We start from the raw sequence: 18,513 nt of genomic DNA, 5'->3' as shown, positions 1-18,513 counted from the left end.
TTCCATATTTGTGCAACGATATCGTCAACTAAATTTAATTTGAGGGTTTTTTCTTAGATAAAATATAAAAGAATATCCATATCAAGGATTTTAAAGCACTATGATAAAGGTATATTTTCCCTGTCCAAATACCGTCTGTCCGATGCATGATAAATAATGTCCGATCCATGGTGAATTCTAAGAGATTTTTAAAAACTCGATTTTCGATAATATTTTCTCAATAAAAAATATATAATTGTGTCCCAAATTTATATTTCGATCACATACTAAATATTTATCTCCATTTTGATAACTATCCGTCAGTATCATAAAGAACCTTGAAAAATTTCATTTCTTGTCCTATTCTTGGAACTATTAAATAAGGATAAGCACACAGAAAAAAATGTGGTAATTCTTCTGGTAAACGTATATTTATTATTAATATTATTTTTAGACACAAACAGGAAATGCATAACAGAATGGACGTCACAGGACATATTATTCTGCAGCGAATTAAGGTCGGTGGAAAAAGTGTTCGGTGTTATCAAAAACCAGAAGCTAGTTATAATTATTGGGGGAGGTGGGTCAGGGAAGACAGCAACGGCAAGACACTGTGGCTTAAAGCTCCAAAATGAAGGTTGGCAGCTGATGCCAATTGATGAAATAAGGGAAATCAAAAGCAAATGTATTGAAGGAAAATGCGTTTTTATTCTAGATGATCCTCTTGGAAGTTTGGGTCTCGATGACAGGAGAACGACAGAATTGATGCAATGCCGCAGTACTGTATTACAGCTTTTTGGCAAGGAAAATCACAAATTAATTATAACATGTCGTACAGTTGTATACAATGAAGCTAAACCTTATCATGTTTTTGACGAATTTAATGTTATCGACATTGAACACAAGGATCACGCCTTGAACAATATTGAAAAACGGAAGATCTTAGAAACATACGGTATTGAAAGGTTAGTTGATGAGTCATCATTAGAGGGAGCAAATATAATGTTTCCCCTCATGTGCTATATTTTGTTTCAAAACAGAGAGGAAGTGTTGAAATCAAAAGCCCCACAAAAGGTCCTCGATCATCGAAAATATCTTCTTGACGAACTAGATACTATGAGTAAATCCGAGAGTTCAAAAGTATTGTATTCGTCTTTGGTTATTCTCATGTTAACCAACAACAACCTTACGGACGAAAAACTAAAAAACAGGGAGCTTCTAAACGAGATCTTTATTAAATGCAATATTATTGATCATCACCCACTTAGCAGAGAAATACGAGAGAAACTGCAGCATTCAGAAAACACATATGTTATGAAAACAGAATTTGGTTTTAAATTTCTACATGATTCTCTATTTGAAATTTTTGCGTTTCATTTTGGTCAAGATGAAGAAAATCAAATTTTGCTTCTCAAATATATAGACATAGAATATCTCGCAAATAACACTTTTACAGGAGTCGAGGGCTCTCCTGGAAGAGATTTTCAGGTAAAGATTTCCCCAAATAACTATGAAGTTTTATGTCAGAGGTTATGTCACACTCTTCGGGGGATAGTTCAATTTAATCTCGATGTCCGATCTGTGAATGCAATTTTCACTCACAAATGCTGGAGTGACGAAGATTTCATCAACACTTTGTTAAAAACTGTTGGATCAAAGAACATAGCGGAGTTGCTGTTAAAATCATACAGTGTTCCGAAAGCGAAACAAAATTCTAATAAGTCTAAGAGACCCTGCTCATGGCTTGATAAAGAAGACCTACTTGTGAAGGAAAAATATGAACTAAAGGGAATGCCAGGAGTGTCTGAAGGAGGTGTTACTAAATTTATTGATTGGATTGTTTTCAAAGGACATTTAAACATCTTACAAATTGTTCTGTCAACGTCATATCAAGGAATACTTTGGTTTTTTCCAAGAAAAAGAAAAATTGAATCTGATCGACTGTTTTGGCTTTCTATCTACAGTATGAAAGAAGAGATGTTTACTTTTGCACTATCTCAAATAAAAAACAATGAACTTGAGAGATATATTAAAACAACATCCTATCATTTTGAAACGCCACTCACACTTGCCTGCTCACTGGGTGTTTTTGAAATAGTCAAGATTCTAGTAGAAAAAGGTGCTGATGTTGCCAAATGCAATGAAAAGGATGAGTCTCCTTTACTTCTTGCAGTGAAAAGTGGTTCAAAGAAAATAATAAAGTATTTGTTGGAAAAATGTCCTTTGATTAAAGTAGATCATGAAAGACTATCTCCTTTTGTAATGGAAAGGGAAAGTGATGTTGAACTTTTAAAATTAATCCTGGAAAACTGTGATGTCCTGAGTACAAATCATGATGGCAAAACACCATTACATTTTGCAGCACAGGAAGGATTTAGCGATGTTGTTGCTACTTTAATTCGACGTGGAGCAAATGTTAATGCTGCAGATGAAAACAAGGTGACATCATTACACATTGCCTGCTCAAGAAACAAAGTAGAAATCGTTAAATCACTTTTAAAAGCTGGTGCCGACTTTCATTTACTAAATGCAATGAACGAAAATCCCTTTATCATTGCATTGAAAAGAAATTCTTTAGATATTTTGCAAACTATCTTGATTGAAAGCAATCTTGAAGAGTTTAAAGCACTACTTGATCAATGTCCATCCGCAAAATTGCAAAAATCTTCTTCAATGATTTTGTATTCTCGCTGTAATATGGCTGAAGTTTCAAACAAATTACTGAAAACTATTCTACAAAATTGTCCTCCATGCAGTCTTAAATCCATTCTGGAAAAAAGTGATGTTCACGAAACAATATTTGATGGTAAAACTCCTTTGCATATCGCAGTCGAACATGGGTTGCTTGATGTTGTTGAAACCGTAATCCGTCGCGGGGCAAATCTGAATGCAAGGGACAGTAGCTTTAATACTCCATTGCATATTGCATGCGTTAGAGATAATATAAATATTACTAAAGTGTTAGCAAAAGAAGGTGCAAATTTGGAAGTATTCAATAGCTTTGATGACTCTCCCGTAGGTGTCGCTTTTAATAATGAATCAAAAGGAATATTGCTGTATTTCATGTTAATATATCCCTATGAGATATATAAGAAGCTATTGGAAAAATGCATCCAGAAACCCTCAGTGAATTTTCGTGTAACAAAAAATTCTAATGAAATAATACAAGGTTTCATTGAAACATGTGGTATTGAAAATTTTTCAACTTTGATTGAATACGCTGAAACGGTCCCCTATTCATCAAATGACAAATCACCGCTACATATAGCATCAGGGATTGGTTTGCTAGATATTGTTGAAAGTTTAATACAATGTGAAGTTCCTCTTAATGCTATCGACAGTGCAAGCCGAACACCTTTGCATACTGCTTGCTTATCGAGTAATGCCAAAACTATTGAAATAGTTGAAACACTGGCCAAGAGTGGTGCTAGAGTTAATGCACGTGACCATGAAAAACAAACACCTCTGCATATTGCTTGCACATTGAATAATGATAAAGCTGTTCATTTAGTTGTAATATTGATACAGCATGGAGCTAACATTGATGTTACAGACAATAAAAATCAGACACCTTTACATATTGCATGTCTGAATAACAATACAGAAATCGCAGCCGAATTGATTAATCATTTATGTAATACATCCGTAGAAGATATAGAGAAAAAAATCCCATTCCATATTGCATGCAAAACAGGAAATGCAAAGTTGGCAGAACTTCTGTATGAATCACGACATCTCAAACGGACTGATATTCATGGCAAAACACCAAAATGTTATGCAGAAGGCCACGACAGTGTCCAGAAAGTATTCAATAGAAGAGGAAACCATTTTCAGTAGCATTTAAAAAAAGAGGTCCTTAATTTCTGATGCCATACACTAGACTTGTTAACAGCGGATATTACTAACGTCCTAGCTACGACAATTGTAAAACAAGACTCTCGTTGTACAAAAAATGTGCTTTAATTTCCTTACAATATAATTTTAAACTTATGCAAGTGTACATACACGTACCCGAACCCTTTTTGAATTTATTTTATTTTCTTCAGTTATTTAATTTTTACTCCAAGACATTGCAAAAAAGGGCCAATTACCATGCTTACGATTTTCCACCTCACAATATTCATTCTAGGCAAAAAATTGAAATGTACAAATGTATATATGTAATGTTTACATCATTTTGAATGATTAATAAAAGAATTTTCAAATTTTAACATTTAATGACTTTGAAAACAACATATTAAAATAAGTTATGTATGTACAGTGGAATTACAAATTTTCGTCGGGGTTGAATTTTCGTTGTTTTCGGGGTTAAAGAGACACAAGAATTCATGTCCACCACGAAATATAAAATGTTACATACATATATATTCAACAATTCAACATCCACGAAATCAAATCCCCACGGACCAGGAGTTTTTCCTCAAACCACGAAAATCTGATCCCACGAAAATATGTATCTTTACAGTTTTTTGTAATATTTATCTAAGATGCGTCATCTCCTTAATAAATTAATCATTATTGATAAATTTTGATTCAGACATTGAAAAATATAACCTTTTGATATAAAAAAAATCCGAACTTTTCACGGAATTAAAAGTAAATCTGGTTGCCCAAGTAATATACCATAGTTTTTTTGAAATCAAAGTTGTGGCGAAACAAATCTTCTATAGTGACTTAAAGTATTGTTTATTAAAGATCGAATTTTGATTATACCATTACAGTTAAAGCGAACACACTTATCATGAATTTATGCTTGTCAGCAAAGTTATTTTTAATTTTTAATCCTCTGTGTTTTTAAAGGCATCAACATTATAGTGGATATAACAAATTAGGTTTTAAACGAATCAAACTGTACATTACTGTATCATCATCTCAGAGAGTTTTAATTCTCCTTAAATAAATATGCAACAATTGTTTTTTTATCCAATGCATTCTCTAGGTAAGAAATGTTAACCTCATATCAATATAATACAATTGAAGAAGAAGTTTTATTATTTATGTGATATCATTTAGCATTCGTCTCGTTTAATAAGAGTAGAGTTTGGCTTGAAAAGTGACCCATAGATTTTTGTTTAGTTTCCCCGATGAATTTAATTTTATCTTACCTGATCCAAAGGCTCAAGTGGGCTTTTCTGATCCCATTTTGTCCGGACTTAGTCGTTCTCCTGTCTAGCTGTCTGCCTGTATGTCCCTTTTATCCTTTTCATTTCAACGTCTTCTCAACAACCACAGGCCTATTTTTTAAACAAACTTGCCACAAAGCATTCTTGGATAAATGAGATTCAGTTTTTGCAAAGGAAAGGTCACATCCCACTCCAAAGATAAATATTTAAAAGTTAGAAAAATAGATAGAAAATGGTATATGCTTTTAAAAAAGTGACTGTGGGGAAGAGGGTTCAATAAATCATCTGTCCAGTGTACATGTTTATGGCAAAAAAGGTTGTGATGCAACAATTTTTACCAAAACTACATTCATGTACTATCTCTAAAGGTGCACTTGTTTCATGCGCTTCATATATATATATATATATATATATATATATATATATATATATATATATATATATATATATATATATATATATATATATATATATATACCCTCTTTGATTTTCTGGATGCAAATTAATTTTTATTATGAGAGAGATCTTTACAAAGAAGAAACATCATATCATATATGTTATTCGCTAAATTATACAATGTTCGACTGAACACTTCCCAGCACAATATAATAAAAATCCATATTTCGAGAACACTGTGCACGTCATTCTGGTGCTGTATACATGTATCATCATAAATTTTCAGAATGCTCTCTTTTATCAGATAAAAGTTTTGTCCAAAGAGGAGACATCAAATTTTTTCGAACAAATACATACAAGTGAGTATCCAGTGACATGTAGCCAAAACAATTAGGAAAAATGATATCCTCTTTCTTCTAGCTGAAGAATATACATAACTCGTTTGATGAAAAAAAAAATCATTTATCAACAAATTTTTAGTACGCCTAAATGAAGACATCGTCTCAAGCCACGGTCCGGAGTCCACATATAGCTCTCTCCTACCCGTGGCTGCTTGATCATAAAAAGTGTCGTAATCTTGAATATTTACGCTTCTCTATTGTGACGTCATATTCAGTCAGTGGCAAGTTTTGTTTCCATCGCAATTGAAATCAACAACTGACGTCAACAGTATACAAGAAATATTTCCTTTACTGCGATTGGATATTGAAAGGTCGCGATAAAGTTCATCTTCCGACTATGCTTTACTCGCATTGGTCAATATTTTAATGAGCTACGAAGAAATCTCTCCTCGTTCAACCACGGCCAGAATGGGAGAGGAGCGTACATTTTGGCCGTGGTTTGCGACGATGAAATGAAAAAATAATTCTAAAATCTATTGGAGCATGTCATGAAAAAAAAAAATTATAACAGTGAATAAATCTTTACCCAATTCAAGAAGGTAAATAAGATTTAATTTTTTTTCATTTTTCTCTTAATTCGAAATAACCCTGTCGTGCTGCTTCCCGCCTGCGCTTGGAACATTTATTACAAAGATGAAAGAAACAGAATTTGGCAAATATTCCATCAGCTTCTGACTAATTTCTCCCGATGCACCAATGCCTGATGTATCAAACATTTTTGTATTTCTCTAAAAAAAAAAAAAAAAAAAGAATGCCTTTGTATACTATAAAGCAAAACTAGTTAAATAAATTTTAACCTGGCATAAAAGTTCCACTCGAATCTAAAAATAATAATTATTTTGGATTGAATTTTTTGGTTAAGTAATTAATTACCTTCAAAAAGGATACTGGTAAATGTAGATTTAAATAAAGTTTGGTATAAATTAAACGTAAGGTCTGAAATTTCTGCAAAAAAATTATTATCATATGTGTTGTTGTGTTTCATTTTCATTTACTCACTTGCTTTGACAGAACGCAGCAATTTAGCATTTTTTTTAACTTTTTGTGATTTACTTCTATAAATGACATTTTTTGTGTACTTCCACACAAATTTTTTGCCTGCTTTATAAAAAAGAAAAAAAAACAGGAAAACAGACCTAGTTGTCTGGCATGAGAACTAAGGAACATAAATACCGTAAGAGTGAAAATTTTAGCAAGACGCAAATTTAGCGATTTCTACCTAAACCTGGTATTTTATTTACAGCGAGAAGTAATTTTTGCGATTTTAAAATGCAACTATTCTTCTAAATCACCTGAAAAAACTATTTTACAAACAAATTAATTAATATTTAATTGAATTGCAGGTTACAATTACCAATAAATACACAGAAGGTCTGTTAACATAGGCAGTTGAAAAAACCGGGAGATACTTCAACATAACCTCAAAAAATGTATGTCATGTCACGTTTTAGAGTATCTCACCCTCGCATCAAAAACAACTAAAAAAATCAATGTATCACTGCTTTTTCATTCATTATTTTTCTTGAAAAAAATCAGGGTTTTGCTCTTGCATCCATTTATCTTGATACCGAATATTAAAATCATTTTAATAATAATCCGTGAAATTAGGTTCCTATAGTATTATGTCTATTTTGTATCAGTAGTATTTGCCATTCAATCAGAGTTTTTCCGTAATTTTCACTAAATTTATAAATTCACCGAATTTTGTTTAACATTGCCACAACGAACAAAAAAGATCAATAACAGATAAATTAATATACAATACAATCAGTTAGATTCTCACAAATAAGTTAAAATGAGGTCAAACTATCTTTAAATTAAAAATAATCATATTTTCACCTCATTTGTGCGTTTTTCCACACTTTTAATATTAATAATTGAAATGATAATGATTGAGTAAAGAACTATATGCGGTATATTGCATATATTTGCCCCCACAAAAGTCAAATTTTGAAAACTTCCTGAAATGTGCTGAATTCAATAAATTTTATGGAAAATATAAATTAACAGAAAATGTAATAGTGTCAAAGCAGTGTATTCACAATTTTTGTTTTTATGACTTCACAAACTAGTCCGATTTTATATCCTTTTTCAGAAAGATGACAAAAGGACAAAATTTCAACAAGTTTAGCTTTAAAATTTAAAGAGCGCAAGTTTGTTCAGGAACAATATTGACATATTTCATTGATATTATTATTCTACACATTATATCAAAATATTGATCCTGAACACACATGCGCTCGGTGACTTTTACTCAAAATATCGACGAAATATGTACATTTTTCTGTAAAATTCATAAAAAAACTGAAATTTTCGTCATGTTTGTGACGTCATTACGTACATATGGCGTCATTACTTATGAAAATATTCAGTGCTTTGAAGTCAGCATATACTCCCCTGTTTAAGAACTTAATTAAATATATCTTCATCAAAGTTTGATTTGGGGGGCAAATATTGGTTATTACCGAATGAAGTTTTTTCCAATCTCCCATAATGGCGACTGCTAAAGTTTTGCATGTATGTGTACTATCAATAATATATATAATATTTTTTTTATTTAAATAAATTTCAGCAAGTGTACATAACTTTCATTTGTTATTTCCAATCGATGTGACCTCGCTAAAAATTCGGCTTATACCATATATCAGTCAAATTTTGGCGCTTCCTCTGATTTGTAGAAGAAAATAAACAGAAGAAGATAAATAAAAAAAAACATATGGAATTACTTGCATGTTGAACCTAATTATATGATAATTCTTTTTCACAAATAAATGCAAGTCTGGCACCACAGGTATCATAATCCAAATGATCGTCGATACAAAATATGGCACAATGTGTAAAAGGACGGTTATTGGACCGTAGTTTTTTAAAGTTCTCAAAAGAAATATCACTTTTGAAAGGGGGATAGAAGTTTCCACTTTCTATATCTGGCGCTTTATACCAAACTCCACAGCAATTCTGGAGACATTCATCTGAAAATAAAACAAAATGACTCTAGAATCAGAAGGTTAAAAGCAAAATTTTAATTCAGACCTCCGGACACCTGACCTAATCAGACACATTAATTGTATTTATTAATAATTTAATTCCAATGAAACTCTGTATTTGATCGGATAAATAAATTTACTTTTATCATGTAAATTGGGTTGCTTACGTCACAATGACTTTCGTCAAAAACATATCAATCCTCTTGATGTTACGTTCCAATTTTGTACAAATTGAAGTCATTTTGTGAGAACAATCATCTTTTCTTTCTTCCATCAAATGAATGAAAATTAAATCATAAGAATTGAATTTAATATCAGCTTCGCGGTTTATAAAGCGTACACTGTCCCAACCAAGTTTATACCGTATAATTCCTTATAACCTAAAGTTATTTAATGCTTTCCGAACAATAATGAGCAGATGTTTGCATTTCTATTGCTATTTTCCTCGTACCCATTCTATAACTGTATGATATTACTGATGTGATTTTTCCCCTGATGTAATTAAGCGCGTGAGACATATACACCTGTATAATGATATCGATAAACTAGTAATTAATATCTCTTACCTTGATTCGAATTCGAAAGAAAAGTTTCCTTAATCCAGTTTATTTCATCATAATTTTCCACTTGTATAAGCTCAGCCCCATTCACTTGACACAATTTCTGTTAAAAATTATAATATCAAAGCAGAGAAAAAAAAATATATCCCCATTGTTAGTCAGAGGAAACTGAATAAATTTAATATAAAATAAATTGTAAATGAATAATATGCAGTTCTTTGACTTAGGGAAAAATATTCCAAACATGTATGTGTATTTGTTTATTGATCAACATTCCTCTCGATAATTTTTGACACAACTGGAAAAACTTCGACGATCTGCCACTGGGAAGCTGCTAATTTTGTCATTTACTGAGCATTAACATTCAGCAGTGAGAGAACGTTTTTTGTTTAAACACCTGCTGGGACAAGGGGCCTGGATTTATACAGTATCATCTAAAGGGCCTGTCTATGTGGCCATTGTGGAATTCAAACTTGTGACATAAGTACCAACTCTTTACTTCGCGACAGTAGATTCAATGCTGGCGACAATACGACATAAATGTATTAATAATTCTTTGTTATCAGATGTAAAAATGTTTAAAGGGGGAAGAAAATTAGCATCTTTTTCAAATAAACCTAGCCTTGAATTCCCTGTCAATCATCTAAAATTAAACCTGGGATTGGATACTTTGATTTGATTGGCATTAGATTTTCATCCATTGTGTAACTTGTCTGGTGATCGTACCGACCTTCGAATTAACATTCAGGCTTTCGTTGCCCACTGCATTTGCCAACATCATAAAGAAGCAACAACAGCATAAAAATATCTCAAATAGTTCTTCATTTGTCAAAACACTTGCAACGCACCTTACCTACGAATATTTTTTTCAAGATGATTTAAATCTAAGATTATAGTTCTATCAGAAGTTCATAGACAGAAATTAGGCATATTTTCCAAGTGTTTTTTTTAAAATGAACATTCGTATATATTAATTCAAAAGAGAATGCCCCCAAAGTTACTAAACATATACGAAGCACAGTTAAGGTTACAGTAACTAGTTGGGGTCTAATTTGTACGGGAAATGTTTACTATGACGTCATACAAAATAAAAGGTCTTCAAAGTAACACAAAATGATATTATTTGTTATTTCAAACTGCTAGATAGCTTAGATTGCATAAAACTAACCATTACATGTAATGTTTTCGTTTGTTAAATCCCAGACAACAATATATAAACGATGCATCGATTGCAATGCACTTGTTAATGTGACCCTATCTCGCAAAATGACGCAGTTAGTTCACAGTGAGGGGCTGAACAAGTCACATTTTGCACAATGGAAAATATATGTTGTTCTTCAATAAAATATTATTTGAAGCTGAAGAAAAGGCAGTTCTCTTGGATGCGATGTCCAGTTTACTATGTTATTTATAAACTGTCCGTATATTTTTGCAAAAAAGTGATATTGGCGTTTGTTTGTCTGCATATTCATCGGAAAAGTTTTTACCCATAAACTCAAGAAGCATTAAGGTATTTGGAAAGTGCTGCGAACCTCATGATATCTTACAAATAAATGAATTATAAGTATATTTAATGTTATTGATAAGCAAAATATTCAACCTGCCGCCTAGCAAATTAAAATTTAGCAATTAAATAAGAAAATTTATATAGGTTCGCATCACTTTTAATAAAGTGTTGAAAAAAAAAATTAATTAAATTAAGATTTTTAATTTGGTTATGCCCTTGCAATATTGGAATTTATAGACGACCTCGAAACTTCAAGTATAGTTGCTAAAATCATGTGACTTCGACATCACGTGACACGTCTAAATGAAAAATTTAAATGTTTTCATCATGTAGATTTGCACCAAATAACATTTTTTATATCACTGAAGTTATTAAAGAATCATCCATTCTTATAAATATGTGTTTTTTTATCTAAAAAAATCGCCGATATTTCCATTTGTAACCTCAACTGTAATGCATAATTTAGATGTTTTGTGTATCCAAATTTGATTTAAAGTGTAGGTATATTAGCATATGTTGGCATCAAAATGTAGCATTCAGTTCTTGTAAGGTTTGGAACTCTTCAACTCCAGAGAAAAACACAAACTGCATTGCCCAGGTACTTAATTGAGAAAATAAACCTATCTGCATTTAAAGTTTATGGATTTTAATATCATATTTTCAAAACACGTATGACAACATTGTAACACTGTTCATCAGTCAAAACGAACATTAATTTATATTTATTTATTAGACAAACAAGTACATGTTGCTTTTTATGGAGAGATGGTGACAAGGATATCCTAGACCGCGAAACATTAACTGGCAAGATTGGAAATATGCAGCTAACATTATTTCTATCTGTTACAATCAAAACATTCAATGATAGACAATGAAATGGGCGGGTACAATTCGAAGCGGACGGCCGAAAAAAAACATGGAATTGAAATTAGAGTTTTAAATTCATTTTAATCAACCTCAGATACACTAGAAGGTACATTATCACTGATTTATTCGGAAGACATATAGTTTCAATTTCGGTATAGTGTAAAAAAATATCAATCAGAAAATGAAGGGACAAATACTTTGTTTCTGCTTAGTAAATCAGAAATTTCTGTCCAGCGTTTTAAAGAAGTATATGAAGTGACAAATATTTGATTTCTCTTTGGTACAATTAACAGTACCGACAAGACCCAACCTGACACAAAGCAGTCTCAGAAAGCATTCCCAGGGAGTAAAGCAGTCCCACAGCGGTCCCCCAGCAGTCCCACAGCGGTTCTAGCAGTCCCAGCGGTTCCAGAGAGCAGTCCAATCAGTCTCAGAAAGCAGTCCCAGCAGTCCCAGTGGGCGGGGTTTATCAATTTAATGTACGGAGCTAACTCAGAAATGAGATTTCCAATAACCAACGGAACTATAAAAGCCAGTAGATATTGATTTTGGGTGGTAGGCCAGGAATCCTTACATGTATGCGAAGGTCATTTATTAACAGTAGGCGCATAGAAATTGAAATTATAATATTTATTGGAGGAAGATGGCTTTCACACCTACATTTTCATATATGAATTACACTGAACACAAATATTAAATCACAATTATCGGGTATATTAATAATTCTTCTGTGATTGAAATTTGTTTCTATATTTATATTTTTTTTATACAGAAAATTATTTCCACCAGAATAAGCTTTCAATACTATTATTCCATACTATCAGAATACTCTGAAGGAATTGTCTGAAGAGCTAGGGCTTTTAAAAAATACTTTGTCAATTTTGACAAGTATTTTTCAGTCAAGATTATTTTTACTGATATGTTAATTTAATCATCGTTAATTTTTCTATAGTTTTATAAAACTCAGATTTAAGTGTTTTATTTGTAAATGTTAGAGTGTCGTCTATATATCACCAGAATGGAAACCTCAGATTATGTTTTAAATAAAAAAATCCGGCAAGAAATTTTATTTCATTTATCACATTTTTTTTCGTATTACATTAATTGAAATTAGGGTCATTGTTTACCTGCATGTTCAATGATATGTAACGCTGATACAAATACCCAATTAACATGGATTGATTTTCTGCCCAAAGGCAATTGAAACACCGGTGTGGATACCATTTTATAATATCGGTCAGGTAAACACTAACAAAACAAAAAAGAATCAAATCACAATTCCCAGTATTTTCAAATGTTTTTTAATAAGTGTACTCTTTAAATAACTTGTTTATTAAAAGCTACGTATACTGTAAATTCGTTGATTAATTCCCTTATGATTTTCTACATTTTTATGTTACCGAAGAATGGTATAATAATTTTATTTCATGATCATTTAATAATTTGTTTTTTTTTATTTGAGGGTTACAAGAAATACTCTTTTTTTAGCGTGGTCCTTGTAAAACGTGTTGCTTTTCAATCGAAAATCTTATTATCTAACTGTAATGATTATTTTTAAATAGTAATAATGCAATATTTGAGTACATTATTTTACACTTAAATATAAAAAAAAAACTTCACATGTAACTATTTTTTTCTCATAAACCTGTACAGCAAAACGTGGTTTTTACGAAGTCACTGGGACCCATGAAATTACATCGTTATATTCGTAATTCGTTATAAACGTATAAGAAATTAATTAAATTTATATAGTTGCGGATCCAAATTAACTTCGCTATATCCGTAAATTCGTACTATCCGTGTTCCTTGTGAACGAGTTTTGATGTAGTTTATTTTTTAAGGGTTGACAATTTTTCTCATGACTTCCTTATTTAAAAACTTTATTTTTTTATTTATTCTAAATTATACATTAATTTGTGTAAGAATACAGTCCCTGAAAATAAAAAAAAATAACCATAATAATCTCTATTTATTAAAAGATTGTAAGAAATCCTTGCTTTTTTAATAGTTTTCTTCTACAGGAAAACAAAACAACAGGGAGTCTGCAAATTCATAATACTCAAAGGGGCGGAGCTATCATGTCACTCAGAACCTTTTTCACTTATGATTGAACAGAGCAGTCCAAGAAAACAGTCCCAGGAGCAGCTGGGACTTTTTTTCATAGCAGTCACAGAGCAGTCCCATGGCCGTCCCAGAGCAATCCCACAGCAGTCTCAGAGCAGTCCCAAAGCAGTCCTTGGGGACTGCTTCCTGGGACTACTTTGGTGTCAGGTTGGGTCTGGTCGGTACTGAAGGAATGTATGCGCTGGTGGGCGGGTGGGGGGGGGGGGTGGGGTGGGGCGGGTCGATCATGGAAATGAAAAAAAGAAAGAAGTCAACATTTCTCATTGAAGACAAGACTAAACATACTCTTGTTATCCAAAAAATTAATTGGTACAAAGCATGATCTGACTCAAAAATTTTTGACACCCCCCGATTCTAAAATCAAATGGCTGTCTCCTGAAAAAAAAGACTTTTACCGGTGCCTTTAAGATTATATTATAGGCTATAAACTCACATCAATATAAATTTCAATCAACATGTATTTGGGAATAAAAATGCTATGTTTTTTTTTTGGGATTATACATTCTCAATTATTTTGAAATCAGCTCAAATGGCTTGATAATTAATTTTCAAACTAGAATTTCAGTCTAATGTTTTTTTTATCGGTCGTACGCTTCGAATTGTACCCGCCCATTTCATTGTCTATCATTAAATGTTTTGGTTGCAACAGATAGAAATGACACCAGATTACAGGGACAGATTTTGGTGGTATATTCGCTAAAACATTAGCTAAAAAGCACACAGTTTATTGAAATTGGCGAATTATCACAAATATTAGTTTTAGTATGGCAACAGAGCGAAGGTTACGCTTTTTCAAATGCAGATCAAATATGTTGGTACCTAAAGTAAGGCCTTTACAGAAGGAACACAAATGTGAAATATAAAACCCTTGCACCAACTGTTCAAGGGTTATGACCAAGGTTTATGATTTAAAAGGTGAAAAAATCCAGGGTCTATGTCAAAGGGTCAAGGTTGTTGATTTCTAAATTAAGACCTTGTCTCAAAGATTATATATGGGAAGAATAAAAGCATTACCGTTTAAAAGTTATGGCCAAGGTTCAAGTTTTTCTAAACGTCAAACTCCAAAGTCATGGTCAAATGGTATAGGTTCTTGGTATAAAATGAAAGGTCTTATTATAAGGATTATATTTGTGAAATATGAAAGCTCGACCCCCTACTGTTCAAAAGAAAGGGTCAATGTTAATGTTTGTAAAAAGTAGGTCAAATGTATAGGTGAATGTCAATTAGTATGTCATTAATATCCAATGAAAGGTCTCCTCACAAGCATTACATATTTGAAGTATAAAAGCTCTAGCAAATACCGTTCAAAAGTTATGGCCAAGATTAAATTGTTTTTGTTAGTATAGAAATCTTCAAGGTCAAATTCAAAATTCTCGGATTTAAATGAAAGGTCTTGCCAAAAAAAAAGATATTTGAAATTCCCAGTAACTACTTTTTAAAAATTAGAGCCTATGTAAAAATTCATTTTTTTTTTGTTTTAAAGTTGGTCAAACTCAAACGGCAATGTCGAAGGGTCAAGGTTTTTGGTATCAAATGAAAGGTCTTGTCACAAGGATTAAACATGTGAAGTATGAAAACACTAGTCCTACACTTTAAAAGTTTAGGTAAAGATTGTATGTTTAAAGTAGGTCAAAATCCAAGGTCAAAAGGTCACGCTTCCTGGTAACACTTCCTGGTATCCAATGAAGTTTTTTCTCACAAAAATAACATAAGTGAAGTATGAAAGCCCTAGCTCTTTTTTTTCAAAACGTATAGCCAAGGTTAAAGTTATTTTCATAAGTATTGAAATCTCCATGGTCAAGGTCGAAATGTCAAGGTTGTTTGTATCCAATAAAAGGTATTTCCACAGAAAAAATACATTTATTAAGTATGAATTTCCTGGTATCTATTGTTAAAAATATATAGTCAAAGTAAAAGTTTAAAATTTTGTGCAAAAGTGGGTCAAACTCCAAGGTCAAAAGGTAGATATTGGTGATACCCAAAGAAAGGTCTTGTCACAAGTAATATACATGTGAAATATGAATGTCATAGGTCAACAGAATCAAACTTTATTGGCAAGGTTAAAGATTTTGCGGACTAACAGACAGTTGATTGATTGTATAGAAATTGTTTAACGTCGCTCTCAAGAATTTTTTATCCATATGGAGACGCTGACAAACATAGAAACAGACAAAAAGACAGACGTACGGACGCGACAAAAACTATATACTCCCGAAACGTCATTGACGGGGGCATAAAAATCAAAAACCAATATATATTTATTCATGTTATCATGCTGTATAAAGTAAAATATCTAACATTGTATTTACGTATACATTGCCAATTATTTTTCTGTAACATTTCTTTCAAATTAGAATTTTGTTCAATTTCTCATGAACTACCACGAATGAGCATAAATATCTCCATTGCTACGTAATAATACCGTGCTTGAGGTCAAAATGTGTAAAGTGTTTCGCTTTAAAATGACAGTTTGATTTCGTAAATTGTGGTAACTATTCAGAAAATAAATGTAATTACACATGTACGAAATGAATTTAATTTATGAAGATTTGTGATGTTTATGAACTATATCGCGTTACCCTGGGATATTTTTCATGAAGTGCTAATTCATTTCTTTTTTTAAATAAATTAAATAAAATAAAGAGAGAAATTTCAAAAAATATAAGTAAAGAAATTCTATTTCTTATAAATGAAATAGAATTTATTTGTGAAGAAATACTTCTAAAGGTAATGGTGTGTTCTTCTCAATAAAATTTTTCAAAGTCTTACGGCGTTAGAATATGGTTTTGTAATTACAAACTCGAATACTTTTTTGAGAAATCTTGTTAATTGTAAAATAAAATTACCTTGGCCTTGTTCCAACTGGTTGCAGTCATATTGAAAAAAATAACAATGTCCATTAAAAGGAAGCCAGCCATTAGGACAAACTGGAAAAAACCGATATTTCATGATTATTTCATTAACAAAATAAAGTCCTACCGGAAAAAAAAAATCTTTTTTATTGAAAACGTGATAAAATTGTATCAAAACTAATAAGTCAACAACATTTTCATATTTTTTTAAATATTGGCCATTTTTTCCGAGGGTTTAGATTTTCCGCATTTGTTTTCAAAAGAAAAAAGAAAATAAAAACCCTTATTTTATTCATCAAACCGTTAACATTAAAAATTTTAAATAATAAAAAAGGCAGTGTTAGTAAGCACTGTAAATCGGTCTAATGTATTGCGTATTTTAATTTTAAAGGTATTTACGACTGCTTTTTTTTCTGGAATTACTTAAACCTTCTATTTTCTTGTCAGCCAATAGTTACTATTTAGAAAAAAATACAATTAAAGAAAGGTTATGATAAATACATCTAGAATTTTTTTTTATTTTTACTAAGATAAATCTCTGTTTTTATATCTTTTTAATAAAATGAATATTTTCAAGTAAATATTTATTTCATTTTTAATTAGAAATATCTATTAGCAAAGCTTAGACAACCATCAATTCGTATCAGTCCTCAAAGTACTTTGATTTTAAAAAAAATCAAAATTCAAGATTTTTCAATTTCCCTATGGCTTCCATGGCAATAATCGATTATTTGAAAATTTTAAATGCGAATCGCACAACTACAATTACTAATCACTTAAATAAAGTTTTATGACGAATGTTTTAGTAACCAGAGAGAACACTCGCGGACAAAATTAGTCGCTTTTTCCAGGTTTCCCTGGCAACGGTTGCAATTTAAAAAATGAATGACCACACAACACAGCTACAACAAATGATCGTCCTTTGAGGAAAGTTTTAGGACTATTTTCCGAGGAATCTCTGAGGAACAGCCTGGAGACAAAAACATGCGTGCAATCGCAATATGTTGTCCCTGATCTCGTTCGGGATGACATAATTATAAGTACAAGAGCACAGCATATATTGTGAGCCTTGGTTTGAGAAGTATTGTAACTGTCGAAAATCTTTGTGATTTTTCCCATAAAACTTGAATTTATTATTAGCGAGAAGTACATTTAAAGGTTCAAAAGTGTCCATTAAAGAAGCAATTCGCAACTTATACGCAATTATTTATTTTCATTTATTTCCAATAATTCCAAAATGAAATCCTCTCTAATTCTGCTTATACGATATACAGCATCGAAAAAACCCAGACCCTTGCATATTTATTAGAAAATATACACAGTTCTTATTTTAAAATTGTAATTTCATGCAAATAGCTTTCTTATGATAAAACTTGTCCGCAAACTATTCTAGCAATCCTAGTATGTCTTCAAAGGTCTTGTTTTAAGAAAAAAAATATATCAGCGAGATTATAATGTATAACTGTGATACAGAATGATAGTCAAATACAATTTTTTGCAGTGTTTCATTTATAATTATCCCTTAACAATACTTATAATAAAAATAATCTATCTTCTGATTTATTATTCATTATGCATACGCACTGTAAAGTTTTAAACCCCAATTATTAATGTTTGCACTTAAAAATACATTATAAGTACATTGCATCTCCATTTCTTACCTTTAGGGTGATGAAACAGTTATTAAAAGGCTCCAGTATTATTTTGGTTTATTTGA

At 31.5% G+C, this 18,513-nt stretch overlaps 2 protein-coding genes across 2 annotated transcripts in view; one reads left to right on the top strand and one right to left on the bottom strand.

Annotated features, from left to right (window-relative positions):
- Positions 1-4,121, top strand: part of LOC134273969 (uncharacterized) — a 120,235-nt gene extending 116,114 nt beyond the window's left edge. The window contains exon 7 of the mRNA XM_062756196.1: positions 434-4,121. Within this exon, the coding sequence (XP_062612180.1) occupies positions 434-3,816 (3,383 nt within the window). The 3' untranslated portion in view covers positions 3,817-4,121. The remainder of the gene's footprint in view (positions 1-433) is intronic.
- A 4,371-nt stretch (positions 4,122-8,492) lies between these two features.
- LOC134273966 (uncharacterized) lies at positions 8,493-16,875 on the bottom strand. The gene is made up of 3 exons (XM_062756194.1): positions 16,791-16,875; positions 9,453-9,549; positions 8,493-8,871 (listed from the first exon to the last, which is right to left on the bottom strand). The coding sequence occupies exons 1-3, from the start codon at positions 16,860-16,862 to the stop codon at positions 8,639-8,641; spliced, it is 402 nt and encodes a 133-aa protein (XP_062612178.1). The 5' UTR covers positions 16,863-16,875; the 3' UTR covers positions 8,493-8,638.
- Positions 16,876-18,513: the final 1,638 nt, after the last annotated feature.

Source organism: Saccostrea cucullata, unplaced genomic scaffold (genome assembly GCF_032062105.1).
Source record: "Saccostrea cucullata isolate Sc308-1 unplaced genomic scaffold, CSIRO_AGI_Scuc_v1 ctg202, whole genome shotgun sequence".
Taxonomy (NCBI): Eukaryota; Metazoa; Mollusca; class Bivalvia; order Ostreida; family Ostreidae; genus Saccostrea; species Saccostrea cuccullata.
This window is presented reverse-complemented; position numbering and strand designations above follow the sequence as displayed.

What these genes read in the sequence shown, in the direction of transcription:
- LOC134273966 (XM_062756194.1), bottom strand. Translation starts at nt 16,862, where the DNA reads ATGGCTGGCTTCCTTTTAATGGACATTGTTATTTTTTTCAATATGACT. An exon ending in CCAGTTGGAACAAGGCCAAG is followed by an intron (nt 9,550 to 16,790) that starts GTAATTTTATTT and finishes AATTTTTAACAG; the next exon opens with AAATTGTGTCAAGTGAATGG. An exon ending in TCTTTCGAATTCGAATCAAG is followed by an intron (nt 8,872 to 9,452) that starts GTAAGAGATATT and finishes TTTTATTTTCAG; the next exon opens with ATGAATGTCTCCAGAATTGC.